This window comes from Lissotriton vulgaris, chromosome 8 (genome assembly GCF_964263255.1).
Source record: "Lissotriton vulgaris chromosome 8, aLisVul1.2, whole genome shotgun sequence".
In the NCBI taxonomy this organism is placed as follows: Eukaryota; Metazoa; Chordata; class Amphibia; order Caudata; family Salamandridae; genus Lissotriton; species Lissotriton vulgaris.
Genome location: NC_141696.1, coordinates 1,527,196,405 through 1,527,223,450, shown reverse-complemented (window position 1 = coordinate 1,527,223,450; position 27,046 = coordinate 1,527,196,405). Strand labels below are relative to the sequence as shown.

General features: G+C 55.1%; 1 protein-coding gene across 1 annotated transcript in view; it reads right to left on the bottom strand.

The window, feature by feature from the left end:
• Positions 1-2,557: 2,557 nt before the first annotated feature.
• Positions 2,558-27,046, bottom strand: part of LOC147699085 (immunoglobulin superfamily member 3-like) — a 394,763-nt gene continuing 370,274 nt past the window's right edge. Inside the window, exons 10-11 of the mRNA XM_086935654.1 lie at positions 17,994-18,401; positions 2,558-4,382 (exon numbers count right to left, since the gene is read on the bottom strand). Coding sequence (XP_086791780.1) covers positions 4,132-4,382; positions 17,994-18,401 — 659 coding nt within the window. The 3' untranslated portion in view covers positions 2,558-4,131. The remainder of the gene's footprint in view (positions 4,383-17,993; positions 18,402-27,046) is intronic.

Below are 27,046 nucleotides of genomic sequence, written 5' to 3'. Positions count from 1 at the left end.
TTTATCCCAGATATAGCCAGTCTGTCCAGGAGCAATGCATGGCTGACCGTATCAAACGCCGCTGAAAGATCTAAAAGTATCAGGGCGCTTGGTTTTTTACTGTCAGCCATGCATCTAAGCTCATCCAGCACCGAGAGCATTACTAATTCGGTGCTATGATGGGCACGAAACCCCGCTTGCCGCTCCTGGAGTAGACGACATGATTCCGGGAAGGGTGACAATGATCTTAATACATGCTGTTCTAAAATCTTAGAGAGAAAAGGCAGCTGGGATATTGGCCTGTAGTTTTTCAAGCTGGTTGGATCGGCTCCTGGTTTTTTTATCAAGGGTTTGACGCGTGCCTCTTTAAAGCTAGCTGGTAATAGTCCTGTGGCTAATGAGTTGTTTAGGAGGTCTAGAATCTGGTCCTCCAAAATGGGAAGTGCCAGCTGAAAGATTCCAGGGGGGCAGGGGTCTGCAGGGGAGCCTGACTTAGTTGAAATGGCAAGCTGTCTGAGAGTTGTAGAATCTATACTAGGGAATCTAGAGATAGTGGAGGTCAAAGGAATTTGGGGGGGCCAGTGGAATGGTAGGCATATTTGGGATTTCTTTCTTACTATCTGACAGAATGGTTGCCACTTTTTCGAGGAAGTAGCCTTGGAAGATGTTGCAATATATCACTGTATCTACCTTTTCATCCTTGCTGTTGTGTACTAGGTCAGTCGCCTTCCCTAGTACACAACTGTTGGGCTGTCCGCACCAATCTAGTCACCTCATCAACTATCTTAAAACCTTCGAACCTTCACGATCCTGTCGCTGAATGTCCCAATTTCCGCCTACGGTGTATGAGGTGTTTTATTGATCTACCCAACTGATGTTTGAACTGGCCGCACACCACTGCCGCTGCTGCTGCCACTGAAACCACCACTGCCACCATCACCACCACTGCTGTCACCTCCACCGCCACCAACACTACTACCACGAACCCCACCACCGCCGCCTAGAGCGGTGAGCACTTAAATGTGGAAGCTCTTTCTTCACAGAGCCCCACCCTCGAACCCAGGACCGGTGCCTGTTCTAGGATTTTGGAGGAACTCTGCATCTGTTCTTTTCTGGGCTCTCAGCCGCACACAGGTAATCCAGATGTAGGGAACAAATGAGGTATTTAGAACAGAGAAGTCCCTGGCCTAGTGGTGAAGATTGTTCAAAGAATGCCAGCGCCCCTCTTTGCGGTGAGTGGGATTCTTGTCCACTCATCTTTAGCCTCTACATTGATATTAACTCTACCGCACACGCTAAGCCAGAGTGACCTGCTTCACTTCTGCAGGAGACAACATTGTCTCAAGTAGCGACTTAAGCGTCTTCAACTCCTTCACCCTTGGTTCAAATAAGAAACGTCAGCGTCAATGATTTATGTGTGGTCCTGTATATGGTCGGAGCTATTGGGTCTACACTGCTTTGCCTCGGATCAGATGCTGAGCAAGACAGCCACGCAGAGTCTGCAGAAAGCAAGCCAAAGGGGAGGCATCTCCTGGCTGACTGGAAAAGATGGAGAGCTGTCTCACTCGCTTAGCCAATGAAACCTCGCCAGTCACAGCAGAGTGAATCATCTCTAAGACTAGTAGATTATGTCGTTGGCCAAAGAAACCCCACCATTCATGGCAGAGCGAATCATCACTAAGGCCTGTAGATTATGTTCTTAGCCAATGAAACTGCACCAGTCATGGCAGAATGAATCATCTCTAAGACTAGTGGATATAGTCCTGACCAATGAAACCACACCATACATAGTAGAATGAATCTTCTCTAAGACCAATGGATGAAGTCCTTGGCCAATGAAACCGCACCATTCATGGCAGAATGAATCATCTCTAAGACTAGTGGATAAAGTCCTGACCAATGAAACCGCACCATACATAGTAGAATGAATCTTCTCTAAGACCAGTAGATGAAGTCTTTGGCCAATGAAATCACACCAGTCATGGCAGAATGAATCATCTCGAAGACTAGTAAATGAAGTCTTTGACCAATGAAACAGCATGGTCATGGAAGAGTGAATCATCTCTAAGACTAGTGGACGAAGTCCTTGACCAATGGAACCGCACCAGTCATGGCAGAATAAATTATATCTAAGACCAGTAGATGAAGTCCTTGGCCTTAGTCATAAAACACATGATGGAGACCTGTGGATACGGAATCGAGCAACTGGGGTACCAGAAATTCGAAGAAACAACACAAAATGGACCACATGGTTGTAGGAATAAAGTGTTAACTTGGCAAATCCTCCCCCTGATCTCTCGCCGCAACAGGCTGAGGGAAACTCAACATCTACATACTTTCTGCATCAAAGGAGAACATGCACAGCTCACACCGGGCCCCTCCCACACGCTTTGTTCAAACTTGTTGCCACACAGCATGAAAATAATGAACGATTGCACAAGATGGTGCATCGCCCTTGCTTCTGACTGCAACGTGGTGGGGAGGAAAGAACTTACTTGTTACCACTTGACAAAGCCAGGAAGATGCCCTCTTTGGCTCACCATTCTTCCGTGAGTAACTGAGCGAGTAAGAATTCATCTTTGTGCCCCTCTGGCCACACTAGAACATTGTTTATTTGGCAAATTGCTGCAGCTTGTATCTTGTCTACATGTCGCGCAAGGTGTTGTGATCTCGCCGTGAGGCAGGCAGATGTTTGGAGAACACACATTCTATTCACTAGAAGATAACCTTGTCCTTACAGGCCCTCAGGGCACCCATCCTTTGGCAGTCGCACTGCACAAACACCACAAAACAAAAAGGCGGAACATACATTGTTTACAGAAATTGTCTTAACGCAGAAAATGTAGTGTTTTTACTCTCAACAAGTACCATAAAATATGCCTCGTGGGGACTTTGTTTTTAAAGTACTGAGCATTCACACGTTTTTTTCCTTCCATGGCTGGGTACTACACAGTGTCAAAATGGCTGCCTTCAGAGAACGTACCCTATCTAAAGCTGACGCGACAAGCCAGCCAATGACGTGGGAACTCATAGTCTTACAAAGTGTGTTATTTTACAATAAATACACTAAAAGTAGATACAAAATTGCAATAAAACAGAATTCTAACATTCAGGGAAGCGGTTTGATTATGGATTGCTGTCCGTGCTTCGATATTGTGACATGGACCGCTTGCTAGTCAAAGGTTGCAGATTGCAAAGACACCATGTGACCGAAGAGGTTTAACTGAGAAGCTTTTTAAAAGTATTTAAGTCTTCCTCACATTAGGCAAACATTGCAAGTAAAATGTCAACGTGTTTAGGAATAAAAGAATGTTCCTATAAATATTTGGAAATTGCAGTGGACGTGTTAGATCCACTGAGGCTTCTGCCAGAAGAGTTTCCTCCATTTCACAATTCAGCTCAGATTCCTTCAACAGCTGCAGCCTCCTTGTGTGTCCTGAAATAAACACGTCTCGAAGAATGGTCCTTTTTGCCCCAATGTTCCCTTAGTCTCAGTGCGGGGGGCAGGATTCGCGACCCTCTCTAGTAGAGAGGGGAAAGGCAGTGTTCGTTCTGTAGACAGAGGAAGGAAAGCCACAGGGGATGAATAGCATGGTCCCTCCTGTGAGCGATTATCCATTGAGACCCCACACTGAAGCTCCCTCGACATCACTCCGGCTCCCTCCATCGCCTCCCAGAAGGCGGCCACCTTCTGGTATCCCCTTCCAAAAGGTGGTCTCCAATCATGGTGGGGTCCAAAAGAAACAGAGTCAGGACATAGACTTCTACAGAACTAAATATGGCAGCTGAAAAATCCAGAGTCTTGTTGTTTTGGACAAACCATGAGTGGAATCATTGAGGACTAAGCCCCAGGAGGCAGTATGGCCATCCATTGGTCCTCTGCACCCAACGCCCACGCGGCACAGCCGCCCCTCGCCCACCAGACACTGATGGCCGAAGACAAAGGATTACAAAAATCATTATATACAGGGCTTGCAGCCCCTACGGCTGCTTCGTCCTCCAAAGATGCTCCATGGGGCTGAGAGAGCATCCCCATCAGTAGCCAAAACGCTTGCAATGGCCGCCTCGCCCGATAGCGAGGTCTGGTGCCACCAGGGAAGGCTACTGGAAACAAAAATAGAGGCCTCTCCCTTGGTGGCCGGGAGCAGGGTCTTAGTCGATGGCCCCGGGGTGGATGCTCAGAACCGGGGGCTCCAGGCAGGTGGGAGAGTAGTTGAGGTGCGGCTCCTTGATCCACAGCAGGGGGACCCCGTTTTTACCTTCCGAGCTCTTGCTGGAGTGGCGCGTCTTGAAGCGCACCAGGAGGATGGTGATGATGAGGATGCCGAAGATCGGGAAGGGGTAAAAGACCACGAAGTAGAAGAGGCTGTCGTTGGAGCAGATGACGGACTGCAAGGTGGATCCTAGCGGGAGAAAGAAGAAAACAAGGTGACAATGCGGTAAGATTCCGTTCGCATCTAGTTTTATGTCTGAGAAAAAGTGGCATTTATTAACATTCTAATCAGAAATATTCCATTTTATTGAGAGCAGACTACAAATTAGAGTTCCACCTTCCCTGCCCCCCCTAAACTGAACTGCTGAATGATACTGCCCTAGGTGGGAAGTCATTGTCTATCTGCAAGCTCCCAACCCTACCAACCCCTAGAGGATCATGTTCTCTCAGAAACAGCTACTGAATTGCTCAGGCCTTGAGTCGAGATTGACAACCTTCTGCCCACAAGAGTACCTGTGTCCATGACGTTCCAGGATGAAATCCCTCAGGCATCCAACCATCGATGTGCCCAACATCTATCTTTTAACAATTCCACATTTTAGAGGTGAAACGTTCTGTCTTGAGGTTTTATCTTTGGATCATTTTCTCCTCGCGCCCTGATCTTCAGCTGACCAATACCTCTCCTTCCACACTATCTCCTATCGACGAGTCTAGTTTCTTCCTTTGAGATGTTTCCATCGCTGCAAGCAGCCCACCCCCAGTGAAAGCTAAGCCCTCAGTGTCCTCCATGCTGGGGTCCTCCCGCCTGTGTGCTCGGAGCTTGAGTCGGGATCAGCTTCATGAAGGGTGAAGACTTTAGAAGAACCATCTGCAGCACCTCTGTGGAAGGCACCAGTGAGCCTTCACCAGATCTCAGTCTATACTGATGGTGGTCCCTCAAGCCCTTCATGAAAGGATGCTGGGAGAGAGGGACAAAGTTAAGGTTGATAAAGATCCTTCTCTGAAAAGATGTCTGCCCATCGGATCAGCCAAAAATCCTTCAAGAGGATAGGTAACGGTCAGATATACGCGAGAGACGTAGGAAGAGGAAGCCCTGCTTCTGGGTGGCACAAGGAATGTAGTAACTTTTAGCCCCACTTCTGGGTGGCACGAGAGATGTAGGATCTAGAAGCCCCACTTCTGGGTGGCACAAGGGACATAGGAACTAGAAGCGCCACTTCTGGGTGGTGTTAGGGACGCACTGAAGCTCAGCAAAGGTTCCAGTGCTTTTAGATAGGCAAGTTAGAAGCACAATACAAACCGTCCAATAAAACAATAAAATAATGAGTGACTAAGTACAATAGTTCATTTTTCCAGAGAGTACAAAAATTGGACAGTAAACACGGAGATCCCGATGGAATAACGGGTATATGCGCAGCCCATGCTATAACAGGTGTATGCACAGCCCATGTTATAACGGGTGGATGCGCAGTACAGGTGTAAGCGGAGTCCATGTTACAACGGGTGTATGTGCAGCCCATGTTATAACAGGTGTATGCACTGCCCATGTTATAACGGGTGGATGAGCAGCTCATGTTATAACAGGTGTATGCACTGCCCATGTTATAACGGGTGGATGCGCAGCTCATGTTTTAATGGGTGGATGAGCAGCTCATGTTATAACAGGTGTATGCACTGCCCATGTTATAACGGGTGGATGCGCAGCTCATGTTTTAATGGGTGGATGAGCAGCTCATGTTATAACAGGTGTATGCACTGCTCATGTTATAACGGGTGGATGCGCAGCTCATGTTTTAATGGGTGGATGCGCAGCTCATGTTATACCGGGTGGATGCGCAGCTCATGTTTTGATGGGTGGATGCGCAGGCCATGTGATAACGAGTGGATGCGCAGTACAGATGTACGCAGAGTCCATGTTACAACGGGTGTATGCGGCGCCCTTGTTATAACGGGTGGATGCGCAGTCCGGGTGGATGCGCAGCTCATGTGATAACGGGTGGATGCACAGCCCATGTGATAAAGAGTGGATGCGCAGTACGGGTGTATGCAGTCTATGTTACAACGGGTGTATGTGCAGCCCATGTTATAACGGGTGGATACGCAGCCCATGTTATAACGGGTGGATGCGCAGCTCATGTTATAACGGGTGGAGTCACAGTCCATGTTATAACGGGTGGATGCGCAGTACGGGTGTAAGCGGAGTCCATGTTACAACGGGTGTATGTGCAGCCCATGTTATAACAGGTGTATGCACAGCCCATGTTATAACGGGTGGATGAGCAGCCCATGTTATAACAGGTGTATGCACTGCTCATGTTATAACGGGTGTATGCACAGCCCATGTTATAACGGGTGGATGCGCAGCTCGTGTTTTAATGGGTGGATGCGCAGGCCATGTGATAACGAGTGGATGCGCAGTACGGATGTACGCGGAGTCCATGTTACAACGGGTGCATGTGCAGCCCATCTTATAACGGGTGTAGGTGCCGCCCTTGTTATATCGGGTGGGTGCGCAGCTCATGTGATAACGGGTGGATGCACAGCCCATGTGATAAAGAGTGGATGCGCAGTACGGGTGTATGCAGTCTATGTTTGTTGGACAGGCCACATGACGGGCCGCTCTCCCCCGGCTCGACCAGGCCCGAGCCAGTCACGCAAGCACCACACACCACCATTGCACGTCCTACGTCCCCTCAGGGACACCTGTCCTCGAGCATGATAACCTCGTGGGTCCGATCCACTGCCGACCCATGCGCCCAGCCGGGGCCGCCATCTTGGACACTTCGCCACGAGGCCGCCTGGCCCCCGATCGACCTCAACCCTGGGCCTAGCCCGGCCTCAGACATTCCGGCACCACCCTCCACCCAGGAGGTGAGCGAGCTACTTGGCCAGTCAATGGGAGGAAGAGGTGTCGATGGTTCTCCCCCGGCCAGTGCCGCTCGCCCATCGCCTCCCCGGGCGCTGGCTCCACCCCCCTGCTGGGTGTCTGGACTCCCTCATCCCGGACCTCCCGACCTCCAAGTGCGAGGGTCCGGACATCAAAGCACGCCAGCCCTATAACTGGGGCAGCTCCAGAGCAGGAGGGCAGTTGTATCTTGGAGTCGAGAGACGTAAGAGGAACTCATCCTGGACGGACTACTGGCGCTGCCGTAGCTCTGTCCTGTGCACCATCGTCCTGCCTGTTGGCGCTGCCACAGCCGTCGTAACCTTCATTCTTCACCGTCGTCCGGATCTGCTGGCGAGGCCGCGGACCGTTGTAACCATCATCTTCATCGGGACCTGCTTGGCTTCTCCACGGCCCGTCGACCATCCTTCATCCATCTCGGGACCTGCTTGGCTCCTCCACGGCCCGATCAGCAACCACGCCGAGCTCGAGGATTGAGAGCTATTTTACTCATTGGTAACTAAGACTGTCCCGCTACCCTTTCTCCTCAACCAGAGATCAGAACCGAGGGGACCCCTGAGTCCAGACCTCCTTGTATCATAGCGACGTAACCTAAGAATTGCATATAAAGTCTCGTTAACCTTCAATCTTGTGTGGTGTCCGTCTGTGGGGGGGAAGTTACTTACCTGTACAGTCGTTGGAGACGGCTCTCCCTGGAGACCTCTCCCCGTAATCTCGGCCGACCCTCCCGGTCCGTCTAACATTGGTGGCCAGCGGCGCGATCCGAATCACCGCATAACGTACAGAGAGTAGCTCACCCCACAACGAACAACAATGTCGACTAAAGAGAGCGGAGCAACTGAGAAGTTCCAAATGGAAAAACTAGAGGAATACAGCCATCGTGAACTAAAGCAGTTCTGCATCGAACTAGGTATCGCTACCACCGGACTAAGCACCAAGGACGATTTTAAGCATGCCCTAGAATCTTGGGCAGAGACCGGGGATGTCGAAGCCCCTGAGCAAAGCACCGCGAAAAAGACCAACACGGCCCCTGAAGAGCAAAGAACGGGTCTCTCGCAAGACGAGATCCAAGAAAGAGAAAAAGCCCGACTACACGAACTCGAAATGGCCCGACTCAAGATGGACGTAGAACTCAAATTGGCCGAGCAAAAAATAAACTTAGAGCACCTTCGCCTCCGAGAAGAAAGAGAGGAGAAACAGAGGCAAAGGGAGCTCGAGGAAAAAAGACTAACGTACGAGCACGAGCGGAACCTAGCCGAGATCAACCTGCGCAAACAGAATAAAGAGTTAGGGGTGCCCGACAGACCGTCCACCCCAGGGACCACGGACAAAAAAGTGCACATCCCCAAGGATGTGGTCCGAGAATATTTTCGAGAAGACGACATCCAGCAATGGTTTAAGGCATATGAAATCGCGATGACTGCGCACCGGATCGATAGAGCCGACTGGGGAGCCGGCCTATGGGGCAAATTCCTCAATGAGGGCCGCGATACTCTGTTACAGCTCCCAGACCACCAGATGACCTCCTACGACCATATGAAAGCGGCCCTCCTCACTCGCTATGGCCTCACGCCCGAGATGTACCGTCAGAGGTTCCGAGACTGCACACGCATTCCAGGTACAACTTGGGTGGACTATGTAACGTACTTTAGCCGAGCCTTCGAAGGCTGGATCAGAGGGAACAACGTCACGACCTACGAGCAGTTGTTCAATCTGATGGTATGGGAGCATCTGTCCAACAATTGCTTCATTGAACTACGCCAACACCTCCTCGACAGCAAGCTAACCGATCCCCGGCAGCTCGCGGCTGAAGCTGACCGGTGGGAGATCACCCGAGTGGGCCGGAATGGGTCCTACGAGCAGAACAGGAACAACAATGGTCACCACCGACCCAGAGGAGGAGGAGGGGGCCAAGGACGAGGAAGAGACAACACTCCGGCCGCCCCCACTACCAGCACCACCCCCCCGGCCAACCGGGGCAGCACCCCGGCGCGACCGGGATACAGAGCCAATGTTACATGTCACCGATGCCAACGAGTCGGCCACTATGCAAACGACCCCAGCTGCCCGCAGTATCAGAGTCCAAGACCCCGCCAGGTGGCCGCCGCGGCACTAGGGGAAGAACAGATCTCCGAGGAACAAGAAACAGACGAGCAAGAGTATCAAGAGTGGGAGCCAGCCGCCATGACTCTCGCGTGCTTAGGGGGAAGAGACATGGTCCCGCGGGTCCCCCTACCCGCTAACACCCAGAAGTACAGCCAATGGGTGAGCATCAATGGACAGCGGGCCGAAGCCCTTCGAGACACCGGGGCTAGTGTGACAGCCGTCCGCTGCCACCTGGTGACCCCAGAACAATATCTACCGAACATTCTCTGCCCTGTGCGATCAGCCGACAACTCGGAGAGTCTGTGTCGGATGGCCTGCGTCCCCTTTGAGTGGGGAGGGGTCTCCGGCATGTTGAAAGTAACGGTCCGAGACGACGCCCCCGTGGACTGCCTCCTCGGAAATGACCTGGAAAGCTCCCCGTGGGCAGCCGTGGAGCGAAAAGAACACTTGGGGATGTTGGGCGTCCCAGACTGGGCGTGTGTCACCACCCGGTCCATGGCCGCCCGTGCCAACCATCACCCGGAAGAACCAGAATGGCCGGCGCCTCCGCCTCCGGTCGCCCCCGCCGAGACCCCCGACCAGGACATCCCCCTCGAACCTGCTCAACCTTCCGACCTTGCTAATCTTGACCAGTGGGCTCAAGAAGGGGGACCCACACAAGAACAATTTCGTCAGGAGCAGAAGACCTGTCCCTCCCTTGAGGGACTCCGACAACAAGCGCTCGCCCAAAGCGCAGGGGATACCTCCGGAACTCATTGGGTCTACTGGGACAATGACCTATTGTACAGCGAGCAACGAATCGCCGAGCTGGGGGCCAACAGAGTACTAGTGGTGCCCCTCCGCTTCAGAGACTTCCTGCTAAATCTGGCCCACGATGTCCCCCTGGCAGGGCACCTGGGACAAGATAAAACCTACAGCCGCCTAGTGACCCACTTCTTCTGGCCAAAAATGAGAAACGATGTGCACCAGCATTGCCGATCTTGCCCCACGTGCCAAGCTAGTGGGAAGAGCGGCCGCAAGTTAAAGGCCCCCCTGCAACCCTTTCCCGTAGTCACGACCCCATTTGAGAGGGTCGGAATAGACATTGTGGGACCCCTAGACCCGCGTACAAGACAAGGCCATCGCTTCATCCTAGTACTAGTGGACCACGCCACCCGCTACCCTGAGGCTATTCCTCTCCGGACTGTGACAGCCCCAGTGGTCGGCAGGGCCCTGATGGGGATCTTCTCCCGTGTGGGGTTCCCCCGAGAAGTCGTCAGTGACAGAGGCACGAACTTTATTTCCAAATATATGAAGTCCCTCTGGCAACAGTGTGGGGTCACCTACCGCTTCACGACCCCCTATCGCCCCCAAGGAAACGGACTTGTTGAGAGGTTCAATCGCACACTAAAAGGGATGATCGGGGGATTGGAAGAACCCCTCCGTCGCCAGTGGGACGTGCTGCTGCCGTGCCTCCTCTTCGCCTACCGGGAGGTCCCACAGAAGTCCCTAGGCTTCAGCCCATTCGAGCTGCTCTATGGGCACCCAGTACGGGGGCCACTCAGCCTGATCAAAGAAGGCTGGGAGACGCCTCCGGCCAAGAGTCCTCCAGATGTCTTCCGGTACCTCCTCACCCTCCGCAACCAGTCCCAGCGGCTCAGAGACCTAGCAAAAGCCAACCTAGAGGCCAGTCAAGAGGACATGAAGAAATGGTATGACCAGAACGCCTCATCTATTGAATTCGAGCCGGGGCAACAGGTCTGGGTAATGTCCCCCACAGAACCGTGCGCTCTCCAAGACAAGTGGACGGGACCCTTCAAGGTAATCGAGCGCAAGGGTCCTGCCACTTATCTGATCGATATGGAGTCCGCCCGGAATCCGCTCCGAGTCCTCCACACCAACAGACTGAAACCCCACTTTGCACGAACAGAACTCAGCCTTTTGATGGCCACAGACAACGGGGTTGAGGACGACTCCGAGCCTCTCCCTGACCTCTTGCGGACCCAGGAGCGAGACGGCTCCGTGGATGGGGTCCGACTCTCGGAGACCCTCACCCAGGAACAACGCCAAGAGTGCCAAGCCCTCCTATCACGATTTGCCAGCCTGTTCTCCCTCACCCCAGGTGTCACTTCCTGGTGTGTGCACGATGTGGACACCGGAGACAGCCCTCCTATCCGCCACCGGGCCTACCGCGTACCTGATCGGGTACGGGCCTGCATCCAGGCGGAAGTAGCCAAGATGCTCACGCTCGGGGTCATCGAGCCCTCCGACAGTCCATGGGCCAGCCCGGTCGTACTGGTCCCCAAAGCAGCCGCCCCCGGAACCCCACCCGAACTCCGGTTCTGTGTCGACTACCGGGGCCTGAATGAAGTCACCAGAACGGACGCACACCCCATCCCCCGGGCAGATGAACTGGTCGACCGAATGGGCGCTGCCCGCTACCTCAGCATCTTCGACCTAACGGCGGGCTATTGGCAGATCGGCCTCACACCCCGAGCACAAGAACGTTCTGCCTTCTCCACCCCCGATGGCCACTATCAGTTCACGGTCATGCCCTTCGGCATGAAAAATGCCCCAGCGACTTTCCAACGGCTCGTCAATCAGGTCCTGGCGGGGCTCGAAGAGTTCAGCGCCGCCTACCTGGACGACATCGCTGTGTACAGCCACCATTGGACCGAGCACCTCCACCACCTCCAAGCAGTGTTGCAAGCCCTTCAGCGAGCTGGCCTCACGATCAAGGCCAGCAAATGTCAAATTGGACAAGGGTCGGTGACCTACCTCGGACACCAGGTGGGAAGCGGTCTAGTGGCCCCTCTACAACTGAAAATTGCCGCCATCCAGAACTGGCAACCCCCTATCACTCAAACTGAAGTGCGAGCCTTCCTGGGCCTCACGGGCTACTACCGAAGGTTCGTGAAAGACTATGGTACCATCGTGGGGCCTCTCACCGAACTCACGTCGAAAAATCAGCCCAAGAAGGTGAACTGGACCCCAGAGTGTCAAGCGGCATTCGAACAGCTAAAGGCCGCCATGTGTTCCGCTCCTGTGCTCCAGGCCCCAGACTACAGCCGAGAGTTCGTCGTCCAGACGGACGCCTCCGACCAGGGCATTGGGGCGGTCCTGTCCCAGGTGAACACCGAAGGCCTTGATCAACCGGTGGCCTTCATCAGCCGGAGACTCCTGCCACGGGAACAACGCTGGAGCACCATAGAGAGGGAAGCCTTCGCTGTGGTATGGGCCCTCAAGAAGCTCCGACCCTACCTTTTTGGCACCCACTTTCGGGTGCAGACTGACCACCGACCCCTGCAGTGGTTGATGCATATGCGGGGGGAAAACCCAAAGCTGCTACGCTGGTCCATCTCCTTGCAAGGTATGGACTTTACCGTTGAACACCGGCCTGGGTCCGACCACGCCAACGCGGATGGCCTGTCCCGGTTTTTCCGCCTCGACGGAGAGAGTCCCCAAGAGGATGGGTAACTCTCCCCGCCTTCAGCTGGGGGGGACGCATGTTGGACAGGCCACATGACGGGCCGCTCTCCCCCGGCTCGACCAGGCCCGAGCCAGTCACGCAAGCACCACACACCACCATTGCACGTCCTACGTCCCCTCAGGGACACCTGTCCTCGAGCATGATAACCTCGTGGGTCCGATCCACTGCCGACCCATGCGCCCAGCCGGGGCCGCCATCTTGGACACTTCGCCACGAGGCCGCCTGGCCCCCGATCGACCTCAACCCTGGGCCTAGCCCGGCCTCAGACATTCCGGCACCACCCTCCACCCAGGAGGTGAGCGAGCTACTTGGCCAGTCAATGGGAGGAAGAGGTGTCGATGGTTCTCCCCCGGCCAGTGCCGCTCGCCCATCGCCTCCCCGGGCGCTGGCTCCACCCCCCTGCTGGGTGTCTGGACTCCCTCATCCCGGACCTCCCGACCTCCAAGTGCGAGGGTCCGGACATCAAAGCACGCCAGCCCTATAACTGGGGCAGCTCCAGAGCAGGAGGGCAGTTGTATCTTGGAGTCGAGAGACGTAAGAGGAACTCATCCTGGACGGACTACTGGCGCTGCCGTAGCTCTGTCCTGTGCACCATCGTCCTGCCTGTTGGCGCTGCCACAGCCGTCGTAACCTTCATTCTTCACCGTCGTCCGGATCTGCTGGCGAGGCCGCGGACCGTTGTAACCATCATCTTCATCGGGACCTGCTTGGCTTCTCCACGGCCCGTCGACCATCCTTCATCCATCTCGGGACCTGCTTGGCTCCTCCACGGCCCGATCAGCAACCACGCCGAGCTCGAGGATTGAGAGCTATTTTACTCATTGGTAACTAAGACTGTCCCGCTACCCTTTCTCCTCAACCAGAGATCAGAACCGAGGGGACCCCTGAGTCCAGACCTCCTTGTATCATAGCGACGTAACCTAAGAATTGCATATAAAGTCTCGTTAACCTTCAATCTTGTGTGGTGTCCGTCTGTGGGGGGGAAGTTACTTACCTGTACAGTCGTTGGAGACGGCTCTCCCTGGAGACCTCTCCCCGTAATCTCGGCCGACCCTCCCGGTCCGTCTAACAATGTTACAACGGTTGTATGTGCAGCCCATGTTTTAACGGGTGGATACGCAGCCCATGTTATAACGGGTGTATGCGCAGGTCATGTTATAACGGATGGATGCACAGTCCATGTTATAACGGGTGGATGCGCAGTACGGGTGTAAGCGGAGTCCATGTTACAACGGGTGTATGTGCAGCCCATGTTATAACAGGTGTATGCACTGCCCATGTTATAACGGGTGGATGCGCAGGCCATGTGATAACAAGTGGATGCGCAGTACGGATGTACGCGGAGTCCATGTTACAACGGGTGCATGTGCAGCCCATCTTATAACGGGTGTATGCACCGCCCTTGTTATAACGGGAGGCTGCGCAGCCCGGGTGGATGTGCAGCTCATGTGATAACGGGTGGATGCACAGCCCATGTGATAAAGAGTGGATGCGCAGTACGGGTATATGCAGTCTATGTTACAACGGGTGTATGTGCAGCCCATGTTATTACGGGTGGATGCGCGGCCCATGTTATAACGGGTGGATGCGCAGGTCATGTTATAGCGGGTGAATGCGCAGCTCATGTTATAACGGGTGAATGCACAGTCCATGTTATAACGGGTGTATGTGCAGCCCATGTTATTACGGGTGGATGCGCAGCCCATGTTACAACGAGTGGATGCGCAGCCCATGTTATAACGGGTGGATGCGCAGCCCTTGTTATAACGGGTGGATGTGCAGTCCATGTTATAACGGGTGGATGCGCAGTCCATAATATAACGGGTGGATGCGCAGCTCATGTTATACCGGGTGGATGCGCAGCTCATGTTATACCGGGTGGATGCGCAGCTCATGTTATAATGGATGGATGCACAGCCCATGTTATAACAGGTGTATGCACAGCCCATATTATAACAGATGTATGCACAGCCCATGTTATAACAGGTGTATGCACAGCCCATGTTATAACAGGTGTAAGCACAGTCCGGTGAAACCTCAAGTGACTGTGCCTCCGCATAGGCCATTCCAGTGAAGACACCCAGTGTAGCCTGCAGAGGGCGACCCCTGGTGGCGGAAGCGAAGAAAGCAGGGCTGGTGGCACCTGGGCAGAGTGCACAATGCCAGGCTTTGTAGATGCCTTTTAATGAGCAGAGGATGGAAAGATGGGCAGAGAAATCATGCTATCGTGTGGTGCCCTCGTGAGGCCACATATAACTCCCCTGTCTTCAGTTGGGTCGTGGGCGCCAGGCTTCATATGGACTCCAGAAACCGGGAACAAATCAGAGGCGGCTCAATGAATGAATGCGAGAGCTACAGGCCTCAGCGGTGCCCTTCAATTTATCAATCAATCGAGGATTTGTAAAGCGCTGCAAACCGCCCATGAGGGTCTCAAGGCGCTGCTCCAGTGAATAACGGAATGCGATTATCTCACGCATTCAAACACGCTTCAGAAGCGGGTGGTGCAGTGTCTTACACACTGAGTGAACCCCTCTTGAGAACCCGAGACTTCGAGGCGCTGCGGAAAGGCGACTGCCCGGGTGTGCCTTATTCTGGGTCAGGCTATTCCGAAGTAAAGGTCGTCTCCTCAAGAATACCAACCACTGTTGCAGCTTCAGTTTAATACAAGGCCTAGATGTCAAGGGCAGAAACGCCCACCGCAGTGCTCCGATAACTGCTTCAAGGCGCTAGCAGACTGGCTGCTGACCGACAGCTGGGCAGGTCATGCTGAGGCAGAGAGGATCTAACACTGATCTTTCCCAGGCTCTGGGGAGGGCGGGCATGTGGAAGTGGTGGAGAAAAGCTGTAAGGGCGGGGGCAACTGTGATGAAAGGAGGGGCACAGGAATCTTTTGGGCACTGCCAGGGGTTTGTCCTGGATAAAACAGTGAACACGTGTTTCTCTGCAGTGAAACGGTTGTACATTCACACTCCTCTTAACATGGTTCCTTGCTGTCATGAAGCCTTTCTTTGTGTTTCCTACTCCCTGTCCCTTCCGGGATACCTGCGAGTATTCTCGCCGGTGCACACTAAATGCTCCAAAGACGTCAGTTGTTGGTCTGGTCAGCTGGTGAGGTGTTCACTCAGCTGTGTCTTAGAATAAAGCTACCGTCTTTACCTGATAAAGTCTACAAGCTGCTTCCTTGTACGTTTGAAGCTGCCCCTCACACTGGCCTTCGGACCCCTGCAGAGATTGCCCCCTGGTGCCAGAGGGTCGGGGAGTCGCTGCTGATAATCCAGTGTCCCGCCCCCGGGAGCGCTCGAAATGACACCTGCGCCATGGAACAGGGACAGCGAGCCTGGCACTTCGACAGTGACTCTGACCCGTGCCCAGGCTGGGGGCATCACATTCCCGGAGCCGCCGACGGCCCTGCTTGCTTCAGGGCTGTGTCCCCGGCTGGACACCGAGTAAAAGGCTCGTCCGTTGTGCCTGGGGGGAGGGGGGGGGGGGGGGAGGGGGGGGAGGAGGGGGATGAGGGGGAGGAGGGGGGAGGGGGGCTCAACTGCCCACGTTAAGCAAATTCAAGGGCCATGCAAATGTAAATTGATACTTGTATAGCGCACTACTCACCCGCAAGGGTCTCAAGGCGCTTGTACGAATACCGCTGTGGACCCATCCTGGCTTTCCCTGTGAGGCGTCCACTCCTGGGCATCCCCAAGGTGGCGGACAGGCATCCTTAGCGTTGTGGGGGCCGTTGTGGAGATTAAGCAAGCTATTGCCCAGAGTTGCAGAGTGGGACTCCATGATTGGAATTGGCACCGAGGCGAGAATTATCAGGTCCGTGGAATTTTTGAGCCCAAGACCCGCCGAGGCGGGGAATTGAAACCTGGTCCCGGGCTAGACCTCGGCATCAGGGTCTGCCGCTCTAACCATTGAGCCACACTTCTCCACTCAATCAATCAAGCGCTGCCATAGAGCCTGTCAGCCTCACAGCGCTAGAGCGAGTCTCAGACATCCATGAAGGCTCCAGGGAAAGAGCTTCAAACACCGGTAAAGAGAAAGATTCCCAATGCTATGAAGAGTGACCCTGTGCAGGGGGGTCCCTATGCAGCCTCCTCGTGCATTTCAAAGCGGTGCTGTGTGGGTTGGAGAGTGCTGGCAGCAAGGGAGGGTGGTGAGGGGGGGGGGGGGGTGTCAGCCCACAAACTTAAGATGCGGCGGCAGCAGCTTGGCTTCAGAAATGCACAGTCCTACATTAGAGTCTCCATCGCTGTGTCTTTCAGGGACCGCTGTACATTCCATTGGTCACCGCTGGACAAGGGTCACCAATCAGTGATTGGAGATAGATGCAGCTGGTTGAGCTGCACCGTAGTTCATCTCAGACTTCTGGACCCAGAGTTACTTCCTGATGGGTCAGCTGCCACCAGAGGATACAACAACTTCCTGAGAGCTGATTACAGATTCAAGCGCCCAGAGGTCTAGGTGCCCAGAGGTCTAGGCGCCTAGAGGTCTAGGCGCCTAGAGGTCTAGGCGCCTAGAGGTCTAAGTGCATAGAGGTCTAAGCACATACAGCGTCTAAGCACCTAGGCTTCTGAGCACCTAGGCTTCTGAGCACCTAGGCTTCTGAGCACCTAGGCGTCTGAGCACCTAGGCGTCTGAGCACCTAGGCGTCTGAGCACCTGGGCGTCTGAGCACCTGGGCGTCTGAGCACCTAGGCGTCTGAGCACCTAGGCGTCTGAGCACCTAGGCGTCTGAGCACTTAAGGGTCTAAGCACTTAGGCGTCTAAGCACTTAGGCGTCTAAGTACTTCGGCGTCTAAGCGTCATGTTACGTCTTCAGTCCTTAACTTAACTGATTCTGATATTGGTTCCTATATATGGACCACAGCGTTCACATTGTGTTCTCCAGTGTACTTGTACTCACCTACCATATCAAACACGCCGTTATTGGAATATCCATTGTTTGTATACTATTCAAGCCCTGATGAAGTTCAATTCTCATAGAACGAAACGTGTTGGCTGGAGCCTGTTTTATGATACCATTGAAATAAAAGAATTTAACACAAAGTAACTTTTGTCCTTTTATATCATTTTGAACAAGACACAGGTACACAGTGGTGCACCTCTCCACAACCATTCACATTAATTTTCTGTAGGCATGAGGAGAGAAAGTGATTTACCCAGAATCACAGGATGGTGTGCTGAGACCGGGACTCAAACTTGGTTCCGAAGTTCCAAAGTTGGCAGATCTGGCCTTTAATCCTCTATGTATATCACATGTATATTGAATTAATAAACAATGTTCTGCAAACCACCGGCTCAAATTAAGCACTGCCCACTCACCTGTGCTGGTCACATGGATCACCGCAACCCCAGACTCCTCCTCCGCCAGCCGGTACCAGGCCCCTTTAGCCCGGGGTAGCCACTCCTCCACATGGCATGAGTAGTTGCCGGCATCCGCCGCCTGGGCAGCCAGCACCGTCAGCCTGCAGAGCCCTGGTGAAAGCCTCTGGAACAGCAGCCGGCCCTGCCAGCGGGGGGACTCCGCCTTGAAGACGCCATCTTGATCCACGCCGAACACCGGCTCCTTCTCCACTTGGCCATCACCAGCCTTGGCGCGGAGCACGTACCAGAGCAGGGCGAAGTGAGAGTCAGGGCTGGATCTAGACATTACGCTGCAGTCCAGCTGGATGGGCGACCCCTCGGCCACAGTGACGTTGGATGATGCAGTGTCCAGCTGCAAGGCCTCCTCTGCCAGGGGAAAAAAAGAGTCATTCTAGTTACAACAAAACTGGTCAACCCTCCCACAATGACCGTCACAAAAACTCAATGTGTCTGCAGAAAACATCTTTGAGCAAAGCATTACGTGTGTATTTGAAAAGCACATGTATCTTGGCACTGAAAAAGAGATCCTTATTGTTACCCAACTTGATGTTACTCATTTTATCCACCTTAGAAGGATGAAAGGTTGAATGGACCCGATAGGATTTTAACCTGTGACCATGATGTCAACAGAGGCCCCTACAGTGGACGCATTAGTCCACTGAGCCACCAGACTTGACTTAAAAGCCCACGTAGCTCAGGCAGGCCTAGCTGCAGGTCAGGAGTCCAGTGTGACCAGCCGGAGCATCGGTGCATAGTAGGTGTATCCCAGCCATCCACAGGACACGTCTCTGGCAGGGGGACTTTGGTTCTACCCCAGTGGCCCCAAGGCTAATCCCGTAGTGGCATTTCCTAAGTCCCTGCCCCACTGAGGGCACAGGTCAGATGTAGAAACAGGAGGGGCGGCCTATGGCTATTCTAGAGCTGGTCAGGCTCCACCCACTTTTGATTAATTCAGCAATGGAAACCTTATGGAGAGGGTGGTAGCTCAGGCAGCAGTAATGCAAGCTTCCTCCACACAGAACAGGTGCACATCAGGGCACACCATGGCAAGCTTCAGTCACCACAAACAAGTACATCAAAGGAAGCACAGGTGCCGACTTCCCACATACACACAAGACATGGGCAGTACAAGCAGAACATGCACAATCCCTTATCTTACTCAAAGAAAAAGAACAGTTCGGGCATCCGCAGTGCAAGCTTTCCTCAAACACATGAGTGCAAGCTTCCCTCACACACCTGAGAAGTACAGCACGGGGAGCTGCAGATCATGCTTCAGTGATCCATAGGTTACAACCCTAGCTTCCCCCACACGTATCAGGTCAAGCATGAGCAGCAACAGAGGACAGTTCCTTCATGCAGCAAGTGTAGCGCGGAAGGCAGCAGTGGAAAAGTCCCTTTCACAGAATACAGGACGCAGCAGTGCAAGCTTCATTCAGCAGAGCAGGCTCCCTCAGATACAGCAGGTGTGGCACCAGGGGCAGCAGTGCAAGCTTCACTCACACACAGACCGGGAGGCAGCAGTGCAAGCTTCACTCACACACAGACCGGGAGGCAGCAGGGCAGGCTTTCCTCAGACACAGCAGGTGCAGCACTACGGGCAGCAGTGCAAGCTTCACTCACACACAGACCGGGAGGCAGCAGTGCAAGCTTCACTCACACACAGACCGGGAGGCAGCAGGGCAGGCTTTCCTCAGATACAGCAGGTGCGGCACTAGGGGCAGCAGTGCAAGCTTCACTCACACACAGACCGGGAGGTAGCAGGGCAGGCTTTCCTCAGCCATGGCAGGTGTGGCACTAGTGGCAGCAGTGCAAGCTTCACTCACACACAAACCGGGAGGCAGCAGGGCAAGCTTCACTCACACACAGGCCGGGAGACAGCAGGGGAGGCTTCCTCAGATACAGCATGTGTGGCACCAGGGGCAGCAGTGCAAGCTTCACTCACACACAGACCGGGAGGCAGCAGTGCAAGCTTCACTCACACACAGACCGGGAGGCAGCAGGGGAGGCTCCCTCAGATACAGCAGGTGTGGCACCAGGGGCAGCAGTGCAAGCTTTACTCACACACAGACCGGGAGGCAGCAGTGCAAGCTTCACTCACACACAGACCGGGAGGCAGCAGGGCAGGCTTTCCTCAGACACAGCAGGTGCGGCACTAGGGGCAGCAGTGCAAGCTTCACTCACACACAGACCGGGAGGCAGCAGAGCAGGCTTTCCTCAGACACGGCAGGTGCTGCACTAGAGGCAGCAGTGCAAGCTTCACTCACACAGACCGGGAGGCAGCAGGGCAGGCTTTCCTCAGCCATGGCAGGTGTGGCACTAGGGGCAGCAGTGCAAGCGTCACTCAAACACACAGCGGGAGCAGAAGAAGCTTTCCTCATACACACAGGTGTGGCACTAAGGGCAGCAGTGCAAGCTTCACTCACACACAGACCATGAGGCAGCAGGGCAGGCTTTCCTCAGACATAGTAGGTGCGGCACTAGGGGCAGCAGTGCAAGCTTCACTCACACACAGACCAGGAGGCAGCAGGGCAGGCTTTCCTCAGACATAGTAGGTGCGGCACTAGGGGCAGCAGTGCAAGCTTCACTCACACACAGACCGGGAGGCAGCAGGGCAGGCTTTCCTCAGACACAGCAGGTGTGGCACTAGAGCAGCTATGCAAGCTTCACTCACACTCTGGAGCTAGGAGGCAGCAGAGCAGGCTTTCCTCAGACATGCAGGTGTGGCACTAGGGTGCAGCAGTGCAAGCTTCACTCACACACAAACCGGGAGGCAGCAGAGCAGGCTTTCCTCAGCCATGGCAGGTGCGGCACAGCAGTGCAAGCTTCACTCACACAGACCGGGAGGCAGCAGGGCAGGCTTACCTCAGCCATGGCAGGTGTGGCACTAGGGGCAGCAGTGCAAGCGTCACTCACACACACAGCGGGAGCAGAAGAAGCTTTCCTCATACACACAGGTGTGGCACTAAGGGCAGCAGTGCAAGCTTCACTCACACACAGACTATGAGGCAGCAGGGCAGGCTTTCCTCAGACACAGCAGGTGTGGCACTAGGGGCAGCCGTGCAAGCTTCGTTCACACACAGACCGGGAGGCAGCAGAGCAGGCTCCCTCAGACACAGCAGGTGCAGCACTAGGGGCAGCAGTGCAAGCTTCACTCACACACAGACCGGGAGACAGCAGGGCAGGCTTCCCTCACACACAGCGGGTGCTGCACTAGGGGGCAGCAGTGCAAGCTTCACTCATACACAGACCAGGAGGCAGCAGAGCAGGCTTTCCTCAGACACTGCAGGTGTGGCACTAGGGGCAGCAATGCAAGCTTCATTCACACACAGACTGGGAGGCAGCAGGGCAGGCTTTCCTCAGACACAGCAGGTGTGGCACTAAGGGCAGCCGGGCCAGCTTCGTTCACACACAGACCGGGAGGCAGCAGGGCAAGCTTCACTCATACACAGACCAGGAGGCAGCAGGGCAAGCTTCACTCACACACAGACCGGGAGGCAGGAGGGCAGGCTTTCCTCATACATACAGCTCCAGCACTAGGAGAAGTAGTGCAAGCTTCACTCACACACAGACTGGGAGGCAGCAGAGCAGGCTTTCCTCAGACACAGCAGGTGTGGCACTAAGGGCAGCAGTGCAAGCTTCACTCACACACAGACCGGGAGCAGAGCAAGCTTTCCTCATACACACACGTGCTGCAGTAGGGGCAGCAGTGCAAGCTTCACTCACACACAGACCGGGAGGCAGCAGGGCAGGCTTTCCTCACACACACACACACACACACCGGAAGCCAGCAGGGCAGGCTTTCCTCAGACACAGCAGGTGTGGCACTAGGGGCAGCCATGCAAGCTTCACTCACACACAGAGCGGGAGCAGAGCAAGCTTTCCTCATACACACATGTGCGGCAGTAGGGGCAGCAGTGCAAGCTTCACTCACACACAGACCAGGAGGCAGCAGGGCAGGCTTTCCTCATACATGCATGTGTGGTACTGGGGGCAGCAGTGCAAGCTTCACTCACACACAGACCGGGAGGCAGCAGGGCAGGCTTTCCTCAGCCATGACAGGTGCGGCACTAGGGGCAGCCGTGCAAGCTATACTCTCACACAGACCGGGAGGCAGCAGAGCAAGCTTCACTCACACACAGATCAGGAGGCAGCAGGGTAGGCTTTCCTCAGCCATGACAGGTTCAGCACTAGGGGCAGCAGTGCAAGCTTCACTCACACACAGACCGAGAGGCAGAAGGGCAGACTTTCCTCAGACACAGCAGGTGTGGAACTAGGGGCAGTAGTGAAAGCTTCACTCACACACAGACCGTGAAGCTGCAGGGCAGGCTTTCCTCAGCCACGGCAGGTGTGGCACTATGGCCAGCAGTGCAAGCTTCACTCACACACAGACCGGGAAGCAGCAGAGCAGGCTTTCCTCAGACACAGCAGGTGTGGCACTAGAGGCAGCTGTGCAAGCTTCACTCACACACAGAGCTGGGAGGCAGCAGGGCAGGCTTTCCTCCAACGTGAAAGGTGCAGCTCTAGGGGAAGCAGTGTACGCTTCATCCAGCAGAGCAAGCTTTCCTCCGACATGGCAGGCGTGGCACTAGGTGTAGCAGTGCAAGCTTTACTCACACACAGACTGGGAGGCAGCAGAACATGCTCCCTCAGACACAGCAGGTGCGGCACTAGGGGCAGCAGTGCAAGCTTCACTCACACACAGACCAGGAGGCAGCAGGGCAGGCTTTCCTCAGACATAGCAGGTGCGGCACTGGGGGCAGCCGGGCCAGCTTCGTTCACACACAGACCGGGAGGCAGCAGAGCGGGCTCCCTCAGACACAGCAGGTGTGGCACTAGGGGCAGCAGTGCAAGCGTCACTCACACACAGACCAGGAGGCAGCAGGGCAGGCTTTCCTCAGACACAGCAGGTGCGGCACTAGGGGCAGCAGTGCAAGCTTCACTCACACACAGACCGGGAGGCAGCAGAGCAGGCTTTCCTCAGACACGGCAGTGTGGCACAGGAGGCAGCAGTGCAAGCTTCACTCACACACAGACCGGGAGGCAGCACAGCAGGCTCCCTCAGACACAGCAGGTGTTGCACTAGGGGCAGCAGTGCAAGCTTCACTCACACACAGACCAGGAGGCAGCAGGATAGGCTTTCCTCAGACACAGCAGGTGTGGCACTGGAGGTAGCAGTGCAAGCTTCACTCACACACAGACTGGGAGGCAGCAGGGCAGGCTTTCCTCAGACACACAGGTGCGGCACTAGGGGCAGCAGTGCAAGCTTCACTCACACACAGACCGAGAGGCAGCAGGGCAGGCTTTCCTCATACATGCAGGTGTGGCATTGGGGGCAGCAGGGCAAGCTTCACTCACACACAGACCAGGAAGCAGCAGGGCACGCTTTCCTCAGACATAGCAGGTGCGGCACTGGGGGCAGCAGGGCAAGCTTCACTCACACAGACTGGGAGGCAGCAGGGCAGGCTTTGCTCAGACACACAGGTGCGGCACTAGTGGCAGCAGTGCAAGCTTCACTCACACACAGTCCTGGAGGCAGCAGGGTAGGCTTTCTTCATACATGCAGGTGTGGCACTGGGGGCAGCAGTGCAAGCTTCACTCACACACAGACCAGGAGGCAGCAGGGCAAGCTTTCCTCAGACATAGCAGGTGCGGCACTAGGGGCAGCAGTGCAAGCTTCACTCACACACAGACCAGGAGGCAGCAGAGCAGGCTTTCCTCAGCCATGTCAGGTGTGGCACTAGGGTAAATGTAAATGTAAATGTCAAGGTATTTGTAGAGCGCACTGCCACCAAGCGGTTTCCTGGCGCTATTACTCATACCGCTGTGGAACCCTTCCTGGCTTTCCCTGTGAAGTGTCCACTCCTAGGCACCCCCAGGGTGAAGCCAGGCATCCTAGCGCTGTTGGGGCCGGTGTGGAGGTTAAGCAAGCTATTGCCCAGAGTTGCAGCGTGGGACCCATGATTAGAATAGGCACAGAGGCGAGAATTATCAGGTCCGAGGAAATTGAGCCCAAGACCCGCTGAGGCAGGAATTGAACCCTGGTCCTGGGCCAGAAGTCTGCATCAGGGTCTGCCGCTCTAACCATTGAGCCACACTCCTCCACATGGGAGCAACAGTGCAAGCTTCAGTCACACACAGAACGGGAGGCAGCAGGGCATGCTTTCCTCAGACACAGCAGGTGTGGCACTAGGGCCAGCAGTGCAAGCTTCACTCACACACAGACCGGGAGGCAGGAGTTCAGGCTTTCCTCGGACACACAGGTGCGGCACTAGGGGGAGGAGTGCAAGCTTCACTCACACACAGACCGGGAGGCAGCAGGGCAAGCTTCACTCCTACACAGACCAGGAGGCAGCAGGGCAGGCTTTCCTCATACATGCAGGTGTGGCACTAGGGTCAGCAGTGCAAGCTTCACTCACACACAGACCAGGAGGCAGCAGAGCAGGCTTTACTCAGACACACAGGTGCGGCACTAGGGGCAGCAGTGCAAGCTTCACTCACACACAGACCAGGAGGCAGCAGAGCAGGCTTTACTCAGACACACAGGTGCGGCACTAGGGGCAGCAGTGCAAGCTTCACTCCCACACCGACCAGGAGGCAGCAGGGCAGGCTTTCCTCATACATGCAGGTGTGGCACTGGGGGCAGCAGGGCAAGCTTCACTCACACACAGTCCTGGAGGCAGCAGGGCAGGCTTTCTTCATACATGCAGGTGTGGCACTGGGGGCAGCAGTGCAAGCTTCACTCACACACAGACCAGGAAGCAGCAGGGCACGCTTTCCTCAGACATAGCAGGTGCGGCACTGGGGGCAGCAGGGCAAGCTTCACTCACACAGTCTGGGAGGCAGCAGGGCAGGCTTTGCTCAGACACACAGGTGCGGCACTAGTGGCAGCAGTGCAAGCTTCACTCACACACAGTCCTGGAGGCAGCAGGGTAGGCTTTCTTCATACATGCAGGTGTGGCACTGGGGGCAGCAGTGCAAGCTTCACTCACACACAGACCAGGAGGCAGCAGGGCAAGCTTTCCTCAGACATAGCAGGTGCGGAACTAGGGGCAGCAGTGCAAGCTTCACTCACACACAGACCAGGAGGCAGCAGAGCAGGCTTTCCTCAGCCATGTCAGGTGTGGCACTAGGGTAAATGTAAATATCAAGGTATTTGTAGAGCGCACTGCCACCAAGCGGTTTCCTGGCGCTATTACTCATACCACTGTGGAACCCTTCCTGGCTTTCCCTGTGAAGTGTCCACTCCTAGGCACCCCCAGGGTGAAGCCAGGCATCCTAGCGCTGTTGGGGCCGGTGTGGAGGTTAAGCAAGCTATTGCCCAGAGTTGCAGCGTGGGACCCATGATTAGAATAGGCACCGAGGCGAGAATTATCAGGTCCGAGGAAATTGAGCCCAAGACCCGCTGAGGCAGGAATTGAACCCTGCAGAAGTCTGCATCAGGGTCTGCCGCTCTAACCATTGAGCCACACTCCTCCACATGGGAGCAACAGTGCAAGCTTCACTCACACACAGAACGGGAGGCAGCAGGGCATGCTTTCCTCAGACACAGCAGGTGTGGCACTGGAGGCAGCAGTGCAAGCTTCACTCGCCCACAGACCGTGAAGCTGCAGGGCAGGCTTTCCTCAGCCACGGCAGGTGTGGCACTAGGGCCAGCAGTGCAAGCTTCACTCACACACAGACCGGGAGGCAGGAGTTCAGGCTTTCCTCGGACACACAGGTGCGGCACTAGGGGGAGCAGTGCAAGCTTCACTCACACACAGACCGGGAGGCAGCAGGGCAAGCTTCACTCCTACACAGACCAGGAGGCAGCAGGGCAGGCTTTCCTCATACATGCAGGTGTGGCACTAGGGTCAGCAGTGCAAGCTTCACTCACACACAGACCAGGAGGCAGCAGAGCAGGCTTTACTCAGCCACGGAAGGTGTGGCACTGGAGGCAGCAGTGCAAGCTTTACTCACACACAGACCACGAGGCAGCAGGGCAGGCTTTCCTCAGACACAGCAGGTGCGGCACTAGGGGCAGCCGTGCAAGCTTCACTCACACACAGACCGGGAGGCAGCAGAGCAAGCTTCACTCACACACAGACCGAGAGGCAGAAGGGCAGGCTTTCCTCAGACACAGCAGGTGTGGCACTAGAGGCAGCCGTGCAAGCTTCACTCACACACAGAGTGGGAGGCAGCAGAGCAGGCTTTCCTCAGACACAGCAGGTGTGGCACTAGAGGCAGCCGTGCAAGCTTCACTCACACACATACCGGGAGGCAGCAGAGCAAGCTTCACTCACACACAGACCGAGAGGCAGAAGGGCAGGCTTTCCTCAGACTCAGCAGGTGTGGCACTAGAGGCAGCTGTGCGAGCTTCACTCACACACAGAGCTGGGAGGCAGCAGGCCAGGCTTTCCTTCAACATGGCAGGTGCGGCTCTAGGGGAAGCAGTGTACGCTTCATCCAGCAGAGCAAGCTTTCCTCCGACATGGCAGGCGTGGCACTAGGTGTAGCAGTGCAAGCTTTACTCACACACAGACCAGGAGGCAGCAGGGCAGGCTTTCCTCAGACACAGCAGGTGCAGCACTAGGGGCAGCAGTGCAAGCTTCACTCACACACAGACCGGGAGGCAGCACGGCAGGTTCCCTCAGACACAGCAGGTGCGGCACTAGGGGCAGTGATGCAAGCTTCACTCACACACAGACCGGGAGGCAGCAGTGCAAGCTTCACTCATACACAGACTGGGAGGTAGCAGAGCAGGCTTTCCTCAGACACAGCAGGTGCGGCACTAGGGGCAGGAGTGCAAGCTACACTCCCACACCGACCAGGAGGCAGCAGAGCACGCTTTCCTCAGACATAGCAGGTGCGGCACTGGGGGCAGCAGGGCAAGCTTCACTCACACAGACTGGGAGGCAGCAGGGCAGGCTTTCCTCAGACACACAGGTGCGGCACTAGTGGCAGCAGTGCAAGCTTCACTCACACACAGTCCTGGAGGCAGCAGGGTAGGCTTTCTTCATACATGCAGGTGTGGC